Source organism: Cetorhinus maximus, chromosome 7 (genome assembly GCF_964194155.1).
Source record: "Cetorhinus maximus chromosome 7, sCetMax3.hap1.1, whole genome shotgun sequence".
Taxonomy (NCBI): domain Eukaryota; kingdom Metazoa; phylum Chordata; class Chondrichthyes; order Lamniformes; family Cetorhinidae; genus Cetorhinus; species Cetorhinus maximus.
Genome location: NC_135885.1, coordinates 65,651,168 through 65,674,552, shown reverse-complemented (window position 1 = coordinate 65,674,552; position 23,385 = coordinate 65,651,168). Strand labels below are relative to the sequence as shown.

The window sequence follows — 23,385 nt, the reverse complement described above, 5'->3', positions numbered from 1 at the left end:
GGGGGGTGGAAGCGCAGAGGATTGGTGTGATTCCACCACCAAACACATCTTCCTCCTCCTCTCCCCTTTCAGCATTGCAAAGGGATTGTTCACTCTGTGACACTCTCGTCCACTCCACAATCACTCCCAATATCCCTTCCCAAAGCACCTTTCCATGTAAGTGCAGGAGATGCAACACCTGCCATTTTACTACCTCCCTCTCCACCGTCTAAGGCCCCAAACATTTCTTCCGGTGAAACAACGATTTATTATACTACTTACAGTTTATTTTACTGTATTCACTACTCACAATGCAGTTTCCTCTATATCAAGGAGGCCAAATGTAGATTGGGTAATGCTTTGGGGAGCACCCCGTTCAGTCCACAAGTATGACCCCAAGCTTCCAGTCTCCTGTCATTTTAATTTCCAGCCTGACTCCCGCTCAGAACTTTCTGTCCTCAGCCTACTGTAGTGTTCCAATTAAGCTCAATGTAAGCTTGAGGAACAGCGCCTCATCATTTGGCACAGCACTTTATAGACTTGAAAACCCAGATTTTACAGTGCCCTACCAGCATGTTTGAAGGCAGGGGCTTTTAAAATGCAGGACATGGCATCCCCAGCGTCTTCCTGTCCACTCCCAACCTGTCTCCCATTTTATGGTGGATGGGGGAGGCGTCAGGCAGCCCACCCGCCCTTGGGCCTATTGAGGCTCTTAAGTGGGCAATTCAGTGCCTCATTCTGCCTCCACTACTATTTTATCCAACTTAGGGGACGGCCCATGCCAGGTGGGTCACCCAGCGGCTTTTACTGCGTGGGCTTGTGTTGGGCAAGAGGGGAGACCCTACGCCCACCAGCCCATTGGAGGCTCCCCTCAAGGTCATGCCCCCCCCTTTAACCCTACCCACCCTTTCTCCACTCACTGAGGTCTGCCAGCCAGGCCTCGCCAATACTGCAGATGTGCCTTGAAGTCTGACTCCATAACCTCTTCATTTGGAGATTGCCTGTAATCCCAGCAGTGGCCACTGCTTGAACCTGGCGCTGCTGGGACTACACAGCTCTCTCAGGCTGGACTTCGTCCCCAGATGGGGGCTGAAATCTCAACCTTAGGCAGTTAATGCTGCTCTGAGCATAAAATGGCTGTGAGGCAGATGGTTTTTTGGCAGTTGGGCTCCCAACTGATATTTTAGTCATGGGGAGTAGGGAATACGGCACCGCAGATAATCCAGCCCAATACTGAGCTCAGCAATCCCAGATAATAACCTTTACCCCCGTTCTTTCAGACAACATCTGTTAGTAAAGATTACGCCTTCCTATTTACATCTTCTCTGGACCTATGGCCTGAATTTTACGGCACAAGTACAATGCTCCTGATGGGCCATAAAATAGATTGTGATGATGTCGGGAGGGGGTCCCAAAGACATCACACCGCATCACAATACTTTGGGTGTACGTGAAGAATGGCAGCTCACCCAATGTAAATTAAAGAGGCAATTGAACTAATTAAACAGGCAATGCACTGCAATTTTAAGCAGCCTGTGCAGTTTTACAGTCAGTGCATGGGCTGCACAAGCAGGCGGGGACCTCACAATGAGCACTTTCTCAATCCAGGGTGAGATATAAGACTGCAGAAGGGACAAAGAATGGAGAGGTGGGAGTTAATATTTATTGTGTCAGTTTTGATTTTCTGGATTGTTTTTGAACCATTCTGTTCAATTTTTGGGGGTAAGGAGGCTTCTGTCTTTAAAAAGCCACCAACAGTCTGGTCATAACATCAGTTAGTCTGCACCTCAGCAATCCAATTGCTTAAAAATGGGGATTGTTATGTCAGGTGAAGAGGAGAGGAGAAGAAAGGAGAGGCGGTCAGCTGGCTGGGGACTGATTGAAAGCACCTGTCTACAAGAGCAAAGATCATAACCTGAAGGGGTTGAAGGGCAGCTTGTGAAGGAGAAGGGGCCAGCGGAGACGCCATTACTCTGCTGACAGAGTATACCAAGTAAGATACAGCTACCTGGACATGACGGGGTGCACTGCAGAAAAAGGATCCGCCTCTCAAGTGAGACAGTATCTTCCTCTACTAAATGATAGGCCCTGAGATAGCATCCAACTGTGTTGGGGGGAGCACCCTATGCCCATAGCAATGAAAGTGACTGTTGCCCTAAATATTTACGCATTAGTTTCATTCTAGAATCCTGTAGGGGATCTCTGCAGTGTGTCACAGTCCACTACACACCACCGCATAATAAACTTATCACGCCGCACTCTTCAAGAGGGTGAATATGTTTATAAAGTTCAAAACAGATGAGGATAGCCAAGCAGAGTGTGCAAGAGGATTTGGGGCTGTTGCTGGCTTCCAAAAGATTCAGGGCACCACAGTTTGCACCATGTGACAATTAAAGCACCTGCAAGTGAGCCGGGGGCTTTAATGAATCGTAAAGGGTTTCACTCGCTCAGTGTCCAGCTAGTGTGAGGTCATCAGCAGCAGATCCTCCAGGTTTGTGCAAGGTATCCAAGGAGTTGCCATGACTCATATTCTCCAGCACTCCCAGGTTCCGAGGCTTTTCAGCCTCCTGCATGCTTGGTTGGCTGGCTGGTGTGGGATAAAGGATACCCTCTGAAAAGATGGCTGATGACACCTATAAGACACCCTCGAACCCCCGCTGAATAGAGGTAGAACAGAAGCCATGCCTCCATGAGGGCGATAATCGAGAGGATGATTGGGCTGCTCAATACGAGGCTCCATTGCCTGGACCAGCCTGGGGAATTGTTTCAGTATGCACCAGAACACATGTCCCTCGTTGTTGTGTGCTATGCCCTGCACAATCTGGTTCTCCCTCGCGGAGATCAGATGGAGGTGGTTGACTGAGCTGGACAGCCACAAATGTTCGATGATGATTCAAACACAGACTCCAAGGATAACCTTGAACAGCCACAGGGCCATGTTGAGGGCCATGTCAGCAGGGCAGCAGCTTTTGGGAATGAGGGAGACCAGAGAAGCTCTCATTCAGAGGTGTTTCCAATGGGCTGCCAAAGCCCTCATGCACTGTCATAAAAAAGATGGAGTTGCATCATTGTTAAGACCACAGGAACCCCTCCTGCCACTCTCTGGGGCCTGCGCCTCCTCCAAAAAATGACAATGTTAATGCTCAATTACATTGTGAGATTGAGTTGCAGGCCTCCAATCTTCATACCGCTCAGAGCACAAGAAGGACATGCCATGTGAAAGATCAATTTAATAAGTGAGCTGGAAGAACCAACGACCTGCGATTGCCTTTCTGTGTTTAGTGTGATTTCTCAAATGCTCCCCCATCGCTGGCAGCTGCATTGGAGGCAGACTGCTGACTCAGATGCCCCATTTGCCTGGATGATCTTGGCTGTCATCCTCTGGTTGCTGGAGGCTGTGAGGAGGCCGACTGTGCACGTGAGTCCTCACTCCTCAGTCATCACGGATTCTTCAGACAATCCTGTCAATGGCAAAGGAGCAGAGGAACTGCTGTCACCCTGAGAAGAGCTCCCAGATGCAGATAGCTGCCGCTCATCTGCTGACATGAGGTTTGCTTGGACCTCCCTGCTCACCATTGATGGATTAGAAGCTAGCAGAGACCCAGGTACCTCATCCATCTCTCACACTGGCAATGGCCTGCTGACATCACTGCTAGTATGTGGGCTTGCAGTCCTGAATGCAACTCCAGAAACCCTTGATTGAGCTGCTGTAGCTGGCTCTCCATGGAGATGGAGGGTGCCTAGGTGGCTCTGAAGGTCACAGGCGTCCTCAACTTCTATGCCTCCGGCTCTTTCCAGGGCTCAGTGGGGGATCTGTGTGGAGTCTCCCAATCAGCTGTCCAGAGCTGCGTCAAGCTGGCGACAGAAGCTCGGTTCAGGCAGGTACTGACTTTCATTCTTCACTGTACGGATGAAGCCAGCCAGGCTGGGCAAGCCAGAGGCTTTGAAGCATTTGCTGGGTTCCCCCTCGTCCAGGGTGCAATTGACTGCACACATGTGGCCATCAAGGTGCCAGCGGGTCAGTTGGGTGCCTTTGTCAACAGGAAGGGCTTCCACTCCATGAATGTGCAGATAGTGTGTGACCATAGGATGCAGATTCTGCAAGTCTGTGCAAGGCACCCTGACAGCTCCCATGACATGTACATCCGGAGATACTCCCAGGTGTCGAGACTCTTCAGTGCTCTAGCCCGACTGGATGGATGGCTGCTGGGTGACAAGGGCTATCCCTTGAAAAGATGGCTTATGATGCCTCTCCAACACCCAAAGTCAGAGGTAGAGCAGTAGTATAACAGGAGCCATGGCTCCACAAGGCAACACAAGACTATAGGTCTTCTGTAGATTCGCCTCCGATGCTTGGACTGTTCAGGGGGAGCACTACAATATGCCCCAGAGCGGGTGTCACTAGGATATCACTAGAGTGCTTGCTGCACTCTCCACAATCTGACACTGGCAAGGGGGAACCCATTTGAGGAAGAGGGTCTTGACACAGCTCCATAGGCCACAGATGATGAATCCAGTATTGAGTCCGAAGAGAAGCACGCCGAGGAGAACACTGAGGTCAGTGCCTGTGTGAGGGCTTGCAGGTCCGAGCGCAACCCCAGGAACACCTGATTCTGTCCCTGGAGCTGTCTCTCCAAGAGAGTTGCCACTCTCTCAATGGAGGAGGCAGTGCGTTCGCCCATGAGGGTCAATGCAGTGCTCATGCTCTTCATGGACTCCTCCATAAAGGAGACCGTGGCATGCATACCCTCATGGATCTCTGCCAGATCCTCCCGCACATCTCACTGGACATCCAGCATCTGCCGCCTAATGGATGACTCCAGAGGCTCATCAACTGCCTTCGACTCAGCATATTCCTGGTCTCCAGCAGCCTTTCGACTGCCGGCGCCCTGAGCACACTCTTCCTCCGCCTGCTCCTCAAGCGAGTGTGAAGTGCCCTCACCACTGTGCACCGACATTCTAGCCGATATAAAGCCCACCGAGGTGCTGGTATCTGCGCCGGTGCCTGACTCAGAGAGTGGGTATGATGCAGGTGCATCTGAAGCCAGGCTGCCCTCTGGTGTCAGGGGTGGCTCTTTGGGGTCCTGCAATTCTGTGCGTGTTGCCAAATCTAAGGGAGAACAACGACCTGTCATTAGTTTAAGTCATCGCACTGCTACTGTGTATGCCAGGCACCCTGGTGAGACCATGGAGATCTGCATCATGGAGCCATCATCTTTCAGTGATCCATGGGGAATCCAGTTTTGAGGCTCCCATCAATGATGAAGCTACACGAGAATGTTTGCACCATCCGAAATTCTCACCTCTGTGCACTGCAGTCCTACCTTCTTCTGACACTCCACCCTAAGCGGCCAGTTGACTGATGTGCATCTCCAAGGCTCTCCATCTCCAAGGCATCCTGCTCGTACCTCATGGGGATTAGGAGGTTTTGGGGGCCTCTGCAGTCCGCGACCTTTCAATGCTGTTATGGGCTGTCTTCTCCTGAAAGGACAGAGGAGCATTGATTAGTCCACTCTCTACCTGCAGCACCATTGCAGCCTGGCCAACCACAACTGAGGAGCACCTTGCAGGGTACACGGTCATGGCCCTCGAGCCACAAGGCACTCAGTCCAAGCAGCCCGGGCTCACCCTCTTGGCCAGCTCTGGTGTCATTGACAGTTGGCACTCAGACTTCAACACCCCTGAGATCCACGGGGCTCAGGGTTGGGGGGGTGTGTGGAGCGGCCAGACTTCAACACACTGATCCACGTCAACACAGTACTCACCCTTCCTGAGCACAGCAGCTCGTTAAACCTCTTGTGGCAATGGACCCAGGTGCGCTGCACAACATCATGGCTGCAGACCAGCGCACTCAGAAAACCGGGGGTCAAGTGCCAACCTGCCACACCCCCCCCCTCCCCCTCCTGGCATCTGCGGCCGCACTGGAAGCCATAATTTCCTGTTGACAACATCAAAGATATCTTCATCGTGGCAGCCTTCTAGGGGCTGCCTTAGCCGTTTTTAAACCGGCCGCGTGTTGCTATTGGACCTGGCGGCTGAGAGGCCCCCACCTCCGTTCAGCCCTTCCCTACCTGTGAGAAGCCGCATTTCACGCTGGGCAGGCCTTAATTGGCCCGCCAGCATGAAATTGTGGTCAGGGGCTGATCACAGGTGGTGGCCTGTTCCTTGGCCACTCCTGGGCCCACTGACCGCGCCTGTCCACTGAACTCAAAATTCTGCCCTTTGACTCTAAGCACATAAAAGTTATCATTGTGCTAGAGGGAAATATGAAGAGAAAAAGCTGGAAATACTCAACAGGTTAAGCGGCAACATTGGAGAGAGAAATAGTTATTTCAGATTGGTGACCTTTGACAGATTTTTGCGTTTGCATTGTACTAGAAAAGATTTATGGGCTGTTTGTTTTTAAAGATTACCTTCTCTAGAGGAAGACTTGGTCTTGGATTCTGTTTGTATTTGTAACAGAATGAAAAGGAAAACTTTAACTAAATCAGGGCAGGATATCTATGATCTTACATTAAAAAGCCAGCACATTATTGCCAGTATCAATTATGCAAATTTAATAATAGATAGGCGGGAAGGGTGCGGGTATAGGTTCAGCAACCAGGGAACCTGGAAGTATGAATCGTACAGGGGGGCCTGATCTTTAAAAAAAACTCTGTTTCCCAGCTGCAGCCAGCCAGATTGAAGGCTGGTTGGCTGTTGGGCAGGTAGGCCGAAGGCTCCAGGCTTCAGTCTGGGAACTGGCATCAGCTGAGGACCTGGCATCTGTGACAGGATAAATGATCACGAGGAGATCAGTTAAATTGTGGAGGTGAAGTTGGCCAATCAAGCTGGTCCTTTTTAATATTATAAGGACCAACATAACTCCTGAGTACAGGTTGATTGCCCACAACTCCAAACGTCTCCGTTAACAGCAGTGGGCCGGTTGGGGTGTGGTTGTCCATTCCTTAATATTTAACACTCCACTTGCCTTGGAGGAGAGGTGGGTGGAGGTTAAAATCACTCCAAGTGCCGAAATTTAATGACAATGGAAGTTCAATGGTCCAAAGCAAAAATAAGTTCAAATAGTGCAGACCCTTCCCTAACAGTACTTGTACCTAAGACCAAAATCATGATTACAGTATTTGCCTGACTATAAGATGCACAGGACAATAAGGCACACCAGAATCTTAAAAAAAGATCCTGGAAAAAATATATCAGTGAATATAGGTATTTAGTATCAACATATGTCATCAAGGAACAAAAGCAACATGTGGCACAATGTTTAACTATTAACATTGACTATTACAGAGCAAAAACAACAATACAGCACCAAGTCATACTAACTGTAGAAGCCCAAACATTCCCCATCACAGCCGTCACACTCACCATCACTGGTGTTAAGTGGACTGTCACTTTCTTCAAATAGCACGTCATATAGGGCATTGCTGATATCACATTTCTTGAATAACTTCACAATTATCTCGTGTTTCACTAACCACCACAAATTTCTCACCTACTTGCAAGCCTATGAAATGGTGGCCGCTTCATTCACCCCATTGGTGTCAAATCATGACTTGGAGCTTCCATCCATTCAGTCCGCTCTTCACACATGCATGCTTTATGGTTTGTTTGTCAGAATGTCCATGAGTTGGCGTTGGCATGTTCTTGTTCATCCTTCGAGGTGAAGATGGCCATGTTCATCACCTAGGTAACTTGGTAGGGTTCCAGAGGATACGTAGGTGAGTGCTAAGCCTGATCTGTTCCCGGATGTTCTGCTGCAAATAGGACAGGATACCGCAGATGTGAACATTTTGCAGCATGCTTACAAAAAGAGCGTGTGCTCTTTTCTATTTTCACTAGTTCTTCCTCTTGCTTCTTCCACTCACATATCACTTTCTTGGTTAGACGAAGAGCAAAACTTTTCTCAGCTGCTCTATTTCCATGCTGTTTGGTATACCTTACAGCTTCCAGTTTGAATCCTAACATATAAGAAAACCTTTTTTGTCTTGTACCCATGGATTTATACCAACATGTGCGTAACTCTGAAACACATGCTATTAATCTTTGTGACATTCAGACCATAAACAGCACACCAACTTTCAGTGACTTTTCTCCAGAAAAAGAATGCGTCTTATGGTCCAGCAAATATTGTGCTCTTTTAATTTTAGTTCTTTTTTATTAAGAGCCTTAGGTCTCGAAACTCAGCTCTGTAGCATTCAGATTTTCAGCAAAATGCCTGCCGTTTTACCTCCAAAATGGCATCCATGGTGCATGTGCTTACTTCCTGTGCCAGCCACACCAGATGCCAATTTGGTGAGAGGATTAGCATGTGCAGTGAGTGTCTGCCGAAAATGTGCAGAGTAGGCATATCATGACATAAATCACAGTGTAATACCAATTTGACACCACGCTGTCATTTTGGAGCTCAGTGCTTCACATAATGCCCTGCCTTAATTCCTGTTCAGGAGTAGGAAGGACCTCCTCCACAAACAGTGTTTAATGAGATCATCAGCTGCTTCACGATAGTTGTTGATTGATTTTTACTGGTTCTTGCAGTGATTATCAAGGTGTTTGGTGGTTTCCAGAGTTATTTAAAGCTATGAAAATCTACAGAAGTGGTGTGTCATGTACTGAAGGATTCTGCACAAGCCACTTGCTTCCAGACATGGATCTGTAATTTGCTGTATTTTGCATGCCCTAGCCTACAACTTGACATAACGAAAGAGCAAAGGTGACATAGAGCAGGACGAGCTGCTGGAAGAGTGAGGAGGAGGGGAGAAGGACTCTTAGCAGCAGCCATATCTCCCTAGCCTAAAAACAATGGTCCGTAACTTCTGCGCTCCCAGCGTCAGATTTGGTGGGTATCCCAAAGATGTGCTAGGGAATCTCTCTGGGAATTTCCCAGGTAAGGGTTTATGTGGCAATTGCCCAGAAGTGCACACTCCCTCTGGACAACTGTGCTGCGCTGGGAACCATCCGAAAATGTGACTTAAATCGCAAACTTTGGATGGTTCTGCCGGAGTTATACCAAGAGTTACCCAGAAAATGTTTGAAGAATTAAAACCTCCTATAACACCTGAGTAACTATTGTAAAGACTCAGACCGAGCTTAGATACCACTCAACTCCCACCCCACCCACCTCAACCTCGGATCCCCCAATGCCCCCCAGACCTCAGACCCTCCAACTCCCACACAAACTTGGACCCCCCCATGACCTTAGGCCCCCCCCACCCCACCCCGGACTTCCGACTCCCCCCCCCACCCGCCCTCTAACTGACCCCCACCCCCACCTCCCGGGCCACACCCCCTCAACCCCCCATACCAACCCCGCACCCCCACAACCACCCGCGCCAACCCTACCCCACCCCCCCCGGACCAACCCCCAGACCATCCCCCCCATCCCACCTCCTCCCCACCCCCCACCCCCAGACTACCCCCTCATCCAGCCCCTTGGACAACCCCCTCAGACCAGCCCCCAACCCCCAAATCCTATCTACTCACCTTAGACACTTACCTTCTCCCTAGCCTGTCAGATTTCCTGGCCCTTTAAACTTGCTTGTTTCACAGCAGTTCGTGCCGTAAAAAGGGGGCTTGGCCTCCTTGAATACGCTGGATCTAGACTTCGCTGGGGCCTGCGAGGAGTCTTTCGATGCAGACCCCAAGCAGCTCCAGCGAACAGAAGTGTCAATGTTATTTTCGAGACCAGGTAAATAGGTATATATTTCTTCTAATTTCTGCGGGCCAGCACTTTCCGACGCTAGTTGGTTACGGCCCAATGTGCTAGATGCCTCCACTTCACTACAGAGGTCCTCACTGAAATTTGCCACCTGCAGCAGCCACAACTACAACCACAGAGCAGGCCAGGATGACATTGCCAGTGGCCGAGAAGCTGACTGTAGCCATGAGCGTATACACATCTGGCTCCTTCCAGGATGGAGCAGGCGATATTTGCCCGTCTGACATCTTTGTAGCAGAACTCATGTGCAACCTCACACTCTGCGAGCTGGCATCTCTGCTACTCTTGTCCCTTGACCTGGCTGCAGGCCATTCAATCTCGAAGTCTCAGCACATGCAAATCTCACCACTAAACTACTCTCAAAAGTACACGCAGTGTTAAAAACTGACCTGATGGCTGCATGTGTGAGAACAAGTGACAGTGACTTTTCTTCATCACCGTCTTCCTGCTCTTCCATCTCTTTTTCTTCCACCACTGCCTGGTCAGCTTGCAGTTCTTGCGTATCTAAAAGGAGAAAGGCACAAGGTAGGGTTGTGAGGGGAATTGGGGAAGTAAGGAGTGCATATTTGATCCATCTGCAGCTTATAAATCAGAAAAGATTGTGGGGTGAGGGGGAAGTGGGATGTGCAAAGGAAGATTTGACATGAGTATACCATCATCTTTGGTGGTTTCAGCCCCGCTGTTGGCTCCAATGATGGCGAACACTGTCTCCTCCATGGTGGTAAAGGTCTGCAGCCGTGCCCTGCTGGGTACTGCTGCCTCCAGTTACGTGCCCTGCTAGAGGGAGGGAAGTCTGTTAGGGAGTGTAGTGTAATCTGATCAGGTGATGTGGCTGTCATAGTGTGTGCAAGCCATGAGATGTGTGGGTGAGACTTGCAGCAGTACTAATGCGAGAATGAGTTGAAACCATCAACTTTATGATTGATAGAGATTGTTGATAGGTAAGTGATGGGGGTATGGTGCATTGAGCAGTGTGTGAGGCCAGTGGTTCAGGTGGTGGGATATGGCATTTGAAGGAGCATTCATGCACTGCGATCACTCATGTGAGGCCATTGAACATCTTGTGATAACCAGGTTCTCAAAGCTAAACTCCTGGCCTTGACCACTATGGCTGTTTGGTCCAACTGCCCTGGCAGTGTCCATCTGGGCGGCTACCCAGTTTCCTTTTTTTTATTCATTCATGGGATGTGGGCTTAACCCGCTGGGCCAGCATTTATTGCCTAGTTGCCCTTGAGAAGGTGATGCTGAGCTGCCTTCTTGAACCGCTGCAGTCCATGTGGTGTAGGTACACCCACTGTGCTGTTAGGAAGGGAGTTCCAGGATTTTAACCCAGCGACAGTGAAGGAACAGTGATATATTTCCAAGTCAGGATAGTGAGTGACTTGGAGGGGAACTTCCAGGTGGTGGTGTTCCCATCTATCTGCTGCCCTTGTCCTTCTAGATGGTACTGGCCTGGGTTTGGAAGGTGCTGTCTAAGGAGCCTTGGTGAATTCCTGAAGTGCATCTTGTAAATGGTACACACTGCTGCTACTGTGCGTCAGTGGTGGAGGGAGTGAATGTTTGTGGATGTGGTGCCAATCAAGTGGGCTGCTTTGTCCTTAACGATGTCTAGCTTCTTGAGTGTTGTGGGAGCTGCACTCATCCAGGCAAGTGGGGAGTATTCCATCACACTCCTGACTTGTGCCTGGCAGATGGTGGACAGGCTTTAGGGAGTCAGGAGGCGAGTTACTCATCGCACAATCCCTAGCCTCTGATGTGCTCTTGTAGCCACAGTATTTATATGGCTAGTCCAGCTCAGTTTCTGGTCAATGGTAACCCCCAGGATGTTGATAGTGGGGACTCAGTGATGGTAATGCCATTGAATATCAAGGGGCAATGGTTGGGTTCTGTCTTGTTGGAGATGGTCATTGCCTGACACTTGCGTGGCGCGAATGTTACTTGCCACTTGTTAGCCCAAGCCTGGATATTGTCCAGGTCTTGCTGCATTTGGACATGGACTTCTTCAGTGCCTGAGGAGTTACAAATGGTGCTGAACATTGTGCAATCATCAGCGAACATCCCCACTTCTGACTTTATGATTGAAGAAAGGTCATTGATGAAGCAGCTGAAGATGGTTGGGCCGAGGACACTACCCCGAGGAACTCCTGCAGTGATGTCCTGGAGTTGAGATGACTGACCTCCAACAACCACAACCATCTTCCTTTGTGCTAGGTATGACTCCAACTAGTAGAGAGTTTTCCCCCTGATTCCCATTGACTCCAGTTTTGCTAGGGCTCCTTGATGCCACACTCTGTCAAATGCTGCCTTGATGTCAAGGGCAGTCACTCTCACCTCACCTCGGGAGTTAAGCTCTTTTGTCCATGTTTGAACCAAGGCTGCAATGAGGTCAGGAGCTGAGTGGCCCTGGCAGAACACAAACTGGGCATCAGTGCGCAGGTTATTGCTAAGCAAGTGCCACTTGATAACACGCTTGATGACTCCTTCCATTACTTTACTGATGATGGAGAGTAGACTGATAGGGGCATTAATTGGCCAGGTTGGATTTGTCTTGCTTTTTGCATACAGGACATACCTGGGCAATTTTCCACAGAGCCGGGTAGATGCCAGTGTTGTAGCTGTACTGGAACAGCTTGGCTAGGGGCGTGGCAAGTTCTGGGGCACAAGACTCCAGTACTATTGCCAAAATATTGTTAGGGCCCATAGCCTTTGCAGTATCCAGTGCCTTCAGCTGTTTCTTGATATTATGTGGAGTGAATTGAATTGGCTGAAGGCTGGCATCTGTGATTCTGGGGACCTCCAGGGGAGGCCAAGATGGATCATCCACTCGGCACTTCTGGCTGAAGATTGTTGCGAATGCTTCAGCCTTATCTTTTGCACTGATGTACTGGGCTCTTCCATCATTGAGGATGGGGATATTTGTGGAGCCACCACCTCCAGTGAGTTGTTTAATTGTCCACCACCATTCACAACTGGATGTGGCAGGACTGCGGAGCTTAGATCTGATCCGTTGGTTGCAGGATCGCCTAGCTCTGTCTATCACTTGCTGCTTATGCTGTTTGGCATGCAAGTAGTCCTGTGTTATAGTTTCACCAGGTTGACACCTCATTTTTAGGTATGCCTGGTACTGCTCCTGGCATGGCCTCCTGCACTCTTCATTGAACCAGGGTTGATCCCCTGGCTTGATGGTAATGGTAGAGTGTGGGATATGCCGGACCTTGAGGTTACAGATTGTGTGCGAGTACAATTCTGCTGCTGCTGATGGCTTACAGAGTCTCATGGATGCCAAGTCTTGAGTTGCTAGATCTGCCCGAAGTCTAAAACAAAAACAGAATTACAGTTCTGTTGAAGGGTCATGAGGACTCGAAACGTCAACTCTTTTCTTCTCTGCCGATGCTGCCAGACCTGCTGAGTTTTTCCAGGTAATTCTGTTTTTGTTTTGGATTTCCAGCATCCGCAGTTTTTTGTTTTTATATCTGCTCGAAGTCTATCCCATTTAGCACGATGGTAGTGCCACACAACACGTTGGAGGGTATCCTCAATGTGAAGGTGGGACTTCGTCTCCACAATGACTATGTGGTGGTCACTCCTACTGATACTGTCATGGACAGATGCTTCCGTGGCAGGCATGTCGGTGAGGATGAGGTCAAGTATGTTTTTCCCTCTTGTTGATTCCCTCACCTGCTGCAGACCCAGTCTAGCAGCTATGTCACTTAGGACTCGGCCAGCTCGGTCAGTAGTGGTGCTACCAAGCCAACCTTGATAATGGCCATTGAAGTCCCCCACCCAGAGCACATTCTGCACTCTTGCTACCCTCAGTACTTCTTCCATGTGGTGCTCAAAATGGAGAAGTATTGATTCTTCTGCAGAGGGAGGGCATGGTGGGTGGTAATCATCAGGAGGTTTTCTTGTCCCTGTCTGACCTGATACCATGAGACTTCATGAGGTCCAGAGACAATGTTGAAGGCTCCCAGGGCAACTCCCACCCGACTGTATACCACTGCACTGCCACCTCTGTTGGGCCTGACCTGCCAGTGAGATGGGATATACCCAGGGATAGGGATGGAGGTATCTAGGATATTGGCTGTGAGGCAAGTTTTGCTGAATATGACTATGTCAGGCTATTGCTTGACAAGTCTGTGGAACAGCTCACCCCGTTTTGGCACAATCCCCAGACGTTAGTAAGGAGGACTTTGTAGAGTCAATAGGGCATGGTGTGCTTTTGTTGTTTCCAGTGCCTAGGCCGATGCGTGGTATGAGTGGTATGTCCAGCTTTATTCCTTTTTGACTTTTCTGTAGAGTAATTATCAGACAATTATTCACATATCCTAGCATATTCATTAAAATGTATGTGCAGCTTCATATGCAAAGCTTTTCTGCATTATAGTATTTGTTGGCATGTCCTCTTTAATCAATAATATGTATTTCAGCCTACGCAAGTTGAAAGAAATTACATTTTGATTTATATGTATATCAGCTAATGTGATTAAATAAATACAGTCCTTTTTGAAGCAATAAAGATGCATTTGTATACTTCATAGGAAATGTGGAATTAAAATGTAAGAAAAAGCTAGCCTTAAGAATCAATATTCTGCTTTATAAAAAACATTATGCATGCACTTTTAATGCCAGTATTCCCTCTGTGTGCTTAGTTTTTAAAACAATACTGCAGAACTCTGCCTCTGATGCTGACCTATTTGGAACACGGCCAAATGTTTTTGAAAATCTGTTCTCAGCAATCATCTCTGACAAACAGTTTTCTGTAAGTCCAGTGAAATAGGCAGGCTCTTATTTGGCACAACACTGCATTGCCAAACTTTCTTCCCCCAGATCAATTTGGTAAATTTTCCTAATGAAGTCTATCTACATAAACAATTATTCACCAGAATATACCCACATTGCATATTCCTATGTTGAAAGTCATTTGCAGGCAAATATTAATATTAAACATGTTGCACTTCCTCCAATTTTCCTTCCCTCTATAAAGTCATGGCGATATAACCCAGAATAGGAATTCAGTGATTGGGTGTATTACATGTGGAGATGTGCACCTGCTACTTTTCGTTCAGCATATTGCTCCTGTTTGCAGATTCGTGCTTTTCAATATTGGTGTGCATGTGCATAATACAAGATTGTGGCAGAGTGCAAAATGTTTAATATTAATATTTGCCTGCAAATGACTTTTAACATAGGAATATGCAATGTGGGTATATTCTGGTAAATAATTGTTTATGTAGATAGACTTAGGAAAATTTACCAAATTGATCTGGGGGAAGAAAGTTTGGCAATGCAGTGTTGTGCCAAATAAGAGCCTGCCTATTTCACTGGACTTACAGAAAACTGTTTGTCAGAGATGATTGCTGAGAACAGATTTTCAAAAACATTTGGCTGTGTTCCAAATAGGTCAGCATCAGTGGCAGAGTTTTGAAGTATTGTTTTGAAAACTAAGCACACAGAGGGAATACTGGCATTGAAAGTGCATGCATAATGTTTTTTATAAAGCAGTATATTGATTCTTAAGGCTAGCTTTTTCTTACATTTTAATTCCACCTTTCCTATGAAGTATACAAATGCATCTTTATTGCTTCAAAAAGGACTGTATTTATTTAATCACATTAGCTGATATACATATAAATCAAAATGTAATTTCTTTCAACTTGAATAGGCCAAAATACATAAAATTGATTAAAGAGGACATGCCAACGAATACTATAATGCAGGAAAGCTTTGCATATGAAGCTGCACATACATTTTAATGAATATACTAGGATATGTGAACAATTGTCTGGTAATTTCTAGGTGCTAAAAAACACTTAATGCAACCTCGAATCAAAAATAAATTCTGCTTTACAGAATTCACACATCTAAAGAGATAAAAAAATTCAGAGATAAAAACATTCTAAGTGATGTAAAGAAGGGGATTAAATAACAAAATCCATCTGGTATTGGGGAGATAATGACCAATGCTATGCAAGGCACTTTTAATTAAGGATTGTTTAATTTATTGCCTAACATATACTATGGGTAACATGGCCAGATGTAAGTCAGACTGATGTTTCTTCCATTATCATGTGTGTGTGCACCCAAAACAAAAAACAGCCCCATTGTTACTTACCAGTTAACAGCTAGGTCATTTACCCAAATTTATTAGCTTCACAGACTGCTTTAAAAAAAATGGAATCCCAAACTCCCCAGTCAGAGTGATGTAGGAATGCATATATTTAGATGTACATAAACCATTTACTGATTCGTGGTTAAGCCCCTGAATAGGTTATGTTAATAAACTATTTATTACATGCTGGTATAAACATGGTTGGAATTGTTCTTTTTCTTCTTTCTAATTTTAGTGCCTAGTTCCTCTTGCAATGGTTTTGAAGGCTCTGTTCAAAGGACATTTCAAACAACAATAGATGAACAGATGTGTTTTGTAGCAACCGTCCGTCTAGCAACACCTCAGTTCATAAAGGTTAGTACGCATGGGCAATGAAAATAGATAACACCAGAATTCCAATGTCCCAGGGATTATTCCTGAACTGCAACTGATAGGCCAGAGTCACTCGAAACGTCAACTCTTTTCTTCTCCACCGATGCTGCAGGACCTGCTGAGTTTTTCCAGGTAATTCTGTTTTTGTTTTGGATTTCCAGCATCCGCAGTAGTTTTTTGTTTTTATGTCATTTAAATTAGACTAGCGAGCTGTGGATGCCTGCTGCACATCCCAAGGCAGCTCACTGGCAATGTAGATTTAAATTTCAGGAACGTCTTGGAAGAGAGTGGTAGGCATTCGGAAGGAGGCTAAACAGGGAATGGCAATGGTCTTCAGGACTGTCCTGGACACTGGTGCTTCAACCTTTACCAATATGACAGGTGGCGCATTTCCATGATGGACAGTGTACACACATGCTGCCTGTCATATAGGATACTTAGGTGCCTGTTTTACAGGCGATGTCAATAAATTTCTAGGAGACGCTGTTTGAATATGCTTATTGATTAAATTTAAATACCACTACCTTTTTCAGTATTCTCTATTTTTAACATCCTTTAAATTTTGTTGGTGAATTTGCGATATGTCAGTACGGGGAACAAATTCTGAATTTTAGCCTGAACTCTGAGCCAAATAATGACCATTAGGAATTATTGGTGCTTATTAATATCAATTTGCATTTATACTTTATTTGAGCATTGCTGAAAAAAAGAGCCTTTTTTCATCAAAGCTTTTTGTCTTGCACTCATCAGGACAATTCGCAAGAAAATACCAATGTCGGGAGAAACAACATATTTATGCTGCATGAGTAGAGAGCACTGATTGGTTGGCAAGTGGACTTGCCAAAGGAGCAGTGTAGGTGGAAAATTAACTAAGGGACAGAAAATAAAGGTTAGGGGTTAATTGTATATTTTTCAGACTGAAGTATACAGTGGTGTTACCCAGGGGTTGGTATAGGACCACTGCTCTTTGATATAATGATCTGGACTTGGATATTCTGGACATTATTTCAAATTTGCAAATTATATGAAACTTGGAAATATAGGGCAGGATTTTTTGGTCCCGCCAGGACCTCTCTCCAAATTTTCCTGTCCCACCCACGACAATGCCCACTGCTGGCGGGACCAGAAAATCCTGCCCATTGTAAACAATAAGGGGGAGAGTAACAGAGTTCAGGAGGACATAAACGGACTGGTAAAATGGGCAGAGACAAGCAGATGAAATTTAATGCGGAGAAGTGTGAAGTAATGCATTTTGGCAGGAAAAACAAGGTGAGGCAATATGAACCACATGTTACAATTTTAAATGAGTTGCAAGAACAGAGAGATCTGGGGGCATATGTACCCAAAATTTGAAGATACTGATAGGTTGGGAAGGCTGGTGAAAAAGCAAATGGGATTCTTTGCTTTATCAATAGAAGAGTAGAGTACAAAAGCAAAGAAGCTTTACTAAACCCCAATAGTTAGGCCTCAGCTGGAGTAGTGTGCCCATTTCTGGGCACCACACTTCAGGAAGGATGTCAAGACCTTGGAGAGTGTGCAGAAGTGATTTATTAGAATGGTACCAGGGATGAGGGACTTCAGGTTTGTGGCAAAGCTGGAGAATCTGGGGTTATTCTCCTTGGAGCAGTGAAAGTTAAGCGGATATTTGTTAGAGGTGTTGAAAAATGAATGGTTTTGATAGAGTAAATAGGGAGAAACTGATTTCAGCAGCAGCAAGGTCAGTAACTGGAAGACACAGATTTAAAGTGATTTACAAAAGAACCAAAGGTGACTTGAGCAAACAATTTTTTACACGGTGAGTTGTAATCTAGAATGCACTGCTTGAAAGGCTGGTAGAAACAGTAGTAACTTTCAAAATGAATTGGATAAGGAATTGAAGGGAAAGAATCTATAGGGTTATGAGAAAAAAGCAAGGGGTGGGATTAATTGAATATTTGTACCAAAGGCCCAGTATAGACATGATGGGCCAAATAACCTTCTTTTGTGCTGAATCATTCTATGATTCTACGTAGAGGAAACCTAAAGAGTTACTATTGCCTCTGAATGTCCTGATGAGAATCTGCTGTTTATTCAATAACGAAAGCTTTGAGAACAAGATATACAATGCTATGTAATGATATTCATGGATTATTTATTTTCTAGATTTATTCTGAAGATTTAAAAAGGGTTAGATTTCTAAAAGAACCATGTTCAATAGTAAAGTTCATGGATTTACATAACTGAAATGCAAAATTAAAATCTGTTCCATCTAAAATTTTTTTACTTTTAACTGTATTTACAACACTTTATTTCAACACAGGAAATGTGCATAATTGAGGAGCCTTTAGAAGAATTTACTTCTAGACATAGCTTGGAGTGGAAGTTTTTATTTCTAGATCACAGGTTAGTGAGAATTTTTTTTTGTGTTGAATGTAGAACTTACTAGTTTCATTACCAACCTGGTATAGGCATAAGAAGTAGTTCTGGAAGAAGCTTGTGTTATATTTCTGGAAGGCAAAGTAACACTGTAAATTCCCTTGCACAACATGTTTTATTTCCATTTCAAGTTTACATTTTGCTGAATACCTACACCAAATGTTCATTTCAATATTGTTAATATGTGGTACAATTTTAAGGGGATGCAGGAATTTAGAGCCTGAGGGTTTAAATACACAAACAGTTGAAGGCATTAGGACAAATTGATAAGGCTATTAAAAAAGCATACACATTCCTTGGCTTTATAAGTAGAGGCATAGACTACGAAAGCAAGAAAGTTATGCTAAATCTTTATAAATCAATGGATAGGCCTCAGCAGAATACTGTGTCCTGTGCTGGGTACCACACTTCACGAAGCATGTCAAGGCTTTGGAGTGGGTGCAAAGGAAATTTACCAGAATGGTACCAGAGATGAGGGACTTCAGTTATGTGAAAGGTGAGGAAAAGCTGAGATTGCTTTTGTATTATGCAAAGAAGGTTAAGGGGAGATTTAATATGTTCAAAATTGTGAGGGGTTTTAATAGAGTAAATAGGGAGAAACTGTTTCCACTGGCAGGAGGGTCTATTCAGAGGAAAGAGGAGTTTCACTGAGCCAAGGCTAACATGTTTGGAGATGATTTCCAATCACATGCTGCTGGCAGGCAATCTCACCTATTAGCAGCGCATATTGGAAATCGCAGGCAATGCACCTGCAATTTTCTGATATGTGACAGGGTGCCCTCATATTGCGTTAGATCAGACAAATTGTTGAACTGGGTGCTTACCTTCATATTGGGAAATATATATATAAATATACATATAATATTAAGAGACATTAAATTAGCATTTGCTACATTATTGCAATATCTAGCAAAAGGATTCCCAGGAAACTTGGTCACGCTTTAAATATTTATCTTCATCAGTAACATTGTGGCTGTTGTGGACAAACTTTCTTTTTGACGATGCCACTCTCTTAACAGTCAATTCCCCATAGTGACCAAATCAGAGTAAGTGTGAATAGTTTTGGATATTGGGCAAACAAATGCTCTTATCTTTAGTACTTAGAAGTCCAAGTCAATAACTTAGGAAAGATTATGCATGATTTTGCCAACCTAGTTCTGCTGTGTGATCCACAGACTCTTTAATAATATCAAAGTCTCTTCACTTATAAGCATTCAACTCATTGAGATGACAATTGCTATTTAACTACGCTGGGGCATGGTTTAGTGAAGTTGCCTAGAAAGGCAGCAGAGGAATGGAAACCTCAATAAATTTGACCCTGTTTGTCTCTATTCATGACCTCATGCTTCAAAAAATCCTATCTACCCAGTAATGGTGTTACCATTATGCTTTAGCAGCCTGCTGAAAAAACCTTTCTTGTGTACCTGAGCTCTGTAAAGACCAAAGGCATGAAGACTGGAGGACCAAATGACAATAACCTACTCCACTCAAATGCCTAATGAGAGATGTAGTCAGGCTTTCAGAAAGCATGGTTACTGCAGTGTATATGTTGGCATATGAGATAGAAGTCAGTCTGCATCAATACTAGTAGCAGAGTGTAACCACCACTTCTACCCATGAAATACGTTCCTAGACAATGTTGACTTCAAGAGCTCTGTTCGGTGCACATAGCACCATACACATTAAGCTATGGGGAATACTTATCTCATCCATTGGAATCTGAGTACATTTTCTTCAAGTGTTTGTGTACCTTCGAAAACCATCAACATTAAATTCACTAAAAATATAGCAGTTAATTCCAGCCACATCCCACTTGTATGTCATGTAATATATAAAGAAGTGGGAATTTCAGTCAAATTGCAATTAATTGTGATTTTACAAAGCTTCTTGAGTATATGGAGACTTATTTAAAGACTTTATGTACTGTGTTACATCAAAATGTTCACAGCTTGTCAAACTATTTTTAAACATTGGATAGTCTACCTATATGCAATCCTCATTCAAATTCCTAATGGTTGTCCTATTGTAATGGATGAATGATCAGATGCAATGTGTAGAAGTCTAATTCAAGAAATTAAGTTTGTTTGGTTCATTTTCAGGTATTTCTGTTTTCTGTGCAAACAGTTTGGTAGTTGCAAGGAGGTGCTGCTTACATTTTGTAATCAAGTATTCTTTCTAACTACAGGGCTCCACCGATAATAGGTTATTTGCCTTTTGAAGTCCTCGGTACATCGGGTTATGATTATTACCATGTAGATGATCTGGAGCAGCTAGCAAGGTGCCATCAACAATGTACGTACCATAAAGGAAAAAAATTATAGTAAGAATTTTCTTTTGTGATTAATCTGTTGGTGCTGGACTTAGAATCTGGAGCAGAAAATAATGTAGTTCTTTCGCATCTAAAAAAGGTCAAGAGAATTTTTAAAAAGGTTACAAATATGCCTCACATATTGAACAACTTGAATCTCCTGTACTTCCAGTGGGGAGCCACATTAATATGGCAGGTCAGAGAATTAGGGCTACTGTGTTGTAGCTAGAACTCTAATCAAAGTTCCCTTCAAGTTCAATTCCCCCCGATGAGCAAGCAGCATTGGTGAATTTTCTCTGCAGTGTTTATTGTAAACAATATTTGAGCAAGTTTTTCTCTGCAATGTGAAAGCATTCCACACTGACTTTACCTCTGTAAGAGTTAATTGTAGCCAGTCAATGTTAATAACTTTTTTACTCTAGATCAACATTACATAAACAATGTTGTTAGTCTGTAGATGACACGTGCACATTAAAGCATTAAACTTACCATTCAAAAAATGACTTTGTGAATTAAAAAGAACAATAAATGATTTATTACTTGTGCTTTTCATTTCAAATTTAATAATAACCCTTTAATAATGCACACTATACTGTAGCACTATTTACAACAATCATCGTATTTGATCCGCTTTGTTAAAGCAAGAGGAAAATCATGGGGAAACACTTTTTGTTCACAGTACTTCCATGATCTCTATTGAAACAAAATATATGCAATAAATATAAATGCTGTAACTGACATTTTTTTCACCACAGCGACTGCCAGGATGGGTCTCCTTTGCTGCTAGGTTACTCCAATTATATCATCAATTGCCTCAATTGAAAGCAATAACTTTAAGATTACCCCTAGAGCCAATGCAGAGCTAATGTACACTGGATCCTGAAAAAGTAAACCATCTGATGGGTGATGCAGAATACTTCCCCACTGGAATGTTTTCACAGATGGGAACTTTGAATCAGCTCTCAGCTACTCCACAGTTGTAGCCTGCATGGGCTTGAGTGATGGTGTTCTGGATCATTCCTTGTTGGTGATACAGTAGTGTGCTGACAATATACTGGGCGGGTAATCCAGAGGCCTGGATTAATACTTCATAGAATTTAGCTTCAAATCCCAAATTGGCAGTTTCAGGATTGAATTCAATTTTAAAACTTACTAGAAATAAAGAACTGGTACAATCTTAAAAAGTGGCCATGTAGTTACTGGATTGCCATAGGATCTAACTGGCTCACCAATATCCTTTGGGGAATGAAACTTACTGTCCTTACAATCATATGAAAAAAATTTTTGAGAGAGACCCAAACTTTGCAGGCGGGAAATTCATTTTCCTCAATTTTGGGTACTGAGGCCAAGCTCCGTCTCCATTCAGATGGAGGTGGATAAAGCACAAAATTTGTCTACCCACCTGTGAATGATAGTGACCCAAGTTCCTGCACTTCCAGCACTGGTTTCCTTTCCTGAAAGCTGTCAGGGAGCTGTGCCCACAGCAGGAGGTGCCAGCAATGTGAGACAAGCAGCCTGGTTTTTCTTAAAGGCAGACTGTATCTTAAGAGGAAGGCAGAAAAAAAGATTGCTGCAATGGAAATTCTTACAATTGAACACTAGGGCACACAGAAGAATCTAGAGGGACGGAAGTGGCATTGGGTGCATTGGTGGTGCAGGTGGGAAGGAGGAGAGATATCATGGCCAGACAAGGGGCCGGAGGCTCTCTAGGCCCACCCTGGGAAGGCATGGGAGCAGGCATGGAAGTGCAGGAAGGTAAATTTCTGGAGTCTGGACCCAAGAATCTGGCAACAGTGCCACATGAAGTTTAGTAATGGTAACCAGGATCAGTGATTGCATCTGCACATGACACCTACCTACCACAACACCAACCTCTCTTGCAGCTTAGTGTGCCACACCCCCATCACTTATCCAGCAGCATTCCCTGGCACTCAGCACTCATACCTGACATCCAGAAACTCCTCCTTACCCTCTCAGACCTACCAATGCTGCCAGCTTCACACTCACCTCTCACTGCCTTCACATATCTCAAACTATTCATCCATGGCTTGCACATCACCCCATACAGTGCCAAACAATCACTGGCAGTTCAAGTTATATTGTAAAAACACATCTTTTCAAAAGGAAAGTTGATTTATGTGCATAATAATAATGCTCTAAAAATTTCAGTGATATGCTTTTTGTTTTCTACAGTGATGCAGTTTGGTAAAGGAAAGTCTTGTTGTTATCGGTTCCTAACTAAAGGACAGCAGTGGATCTGGCTCCAGACCCGCTACTACATTACCTATCATCAGTGGAATTCCAAACCAGAGTTTATTGTATGCACGCACAAATTAGTGAGGTAGGGAAAAATCATTGACTGGAAGGTGTAATAATGATGGGGAAGATTTCCTCTGGCTGTTATGTCTTAGAAACATCATAAACAAAGTAGACATTTTTGCTGATTCAATATTTCCAGTGAAATCACAAACAAATTATTTTAGA

The 23,385-nt window shown here is 44.7% G+C and overlaps 1 protein-coding gene across 4 annotated transcripts in view; it reads left to right on the top strand.

Moving 5' to 3' along the window:
- Positions 1 to 23,385, top strand: part of LOC144682849 (neuronal PAS domain-containing protein 2-like) — a 212,620-nt gene that overhangs the window by 109,970 nt on the left and 79,265 nt on the right. For all 4 annotated transcript variants that reach the window (XM_078545639.1, XM_078545641.1, XM_078545642.1 and 1 more), the window contains 4 exons: positions 16,042 to 16,160; positions 18,478 to 18,560; positions 20,779 to 20,885; positions 23,095 to 23,242. In XM_078545639.1, coding sequence (XP_078401765.1) covers positions 16,042 to 16,160; positions 18,478 to 18,560; positions 20,779 to 20,885; positions 23,095 to 23,242 — 457 coding nt within the window. The remainder of the gene's footprint in view (positions 1 to 16,041; positions 16,161 to 18,477; positions 18,561 to 20,778; positions 20,886 to 23,094; positions 23,243 to 23,385) is intronic.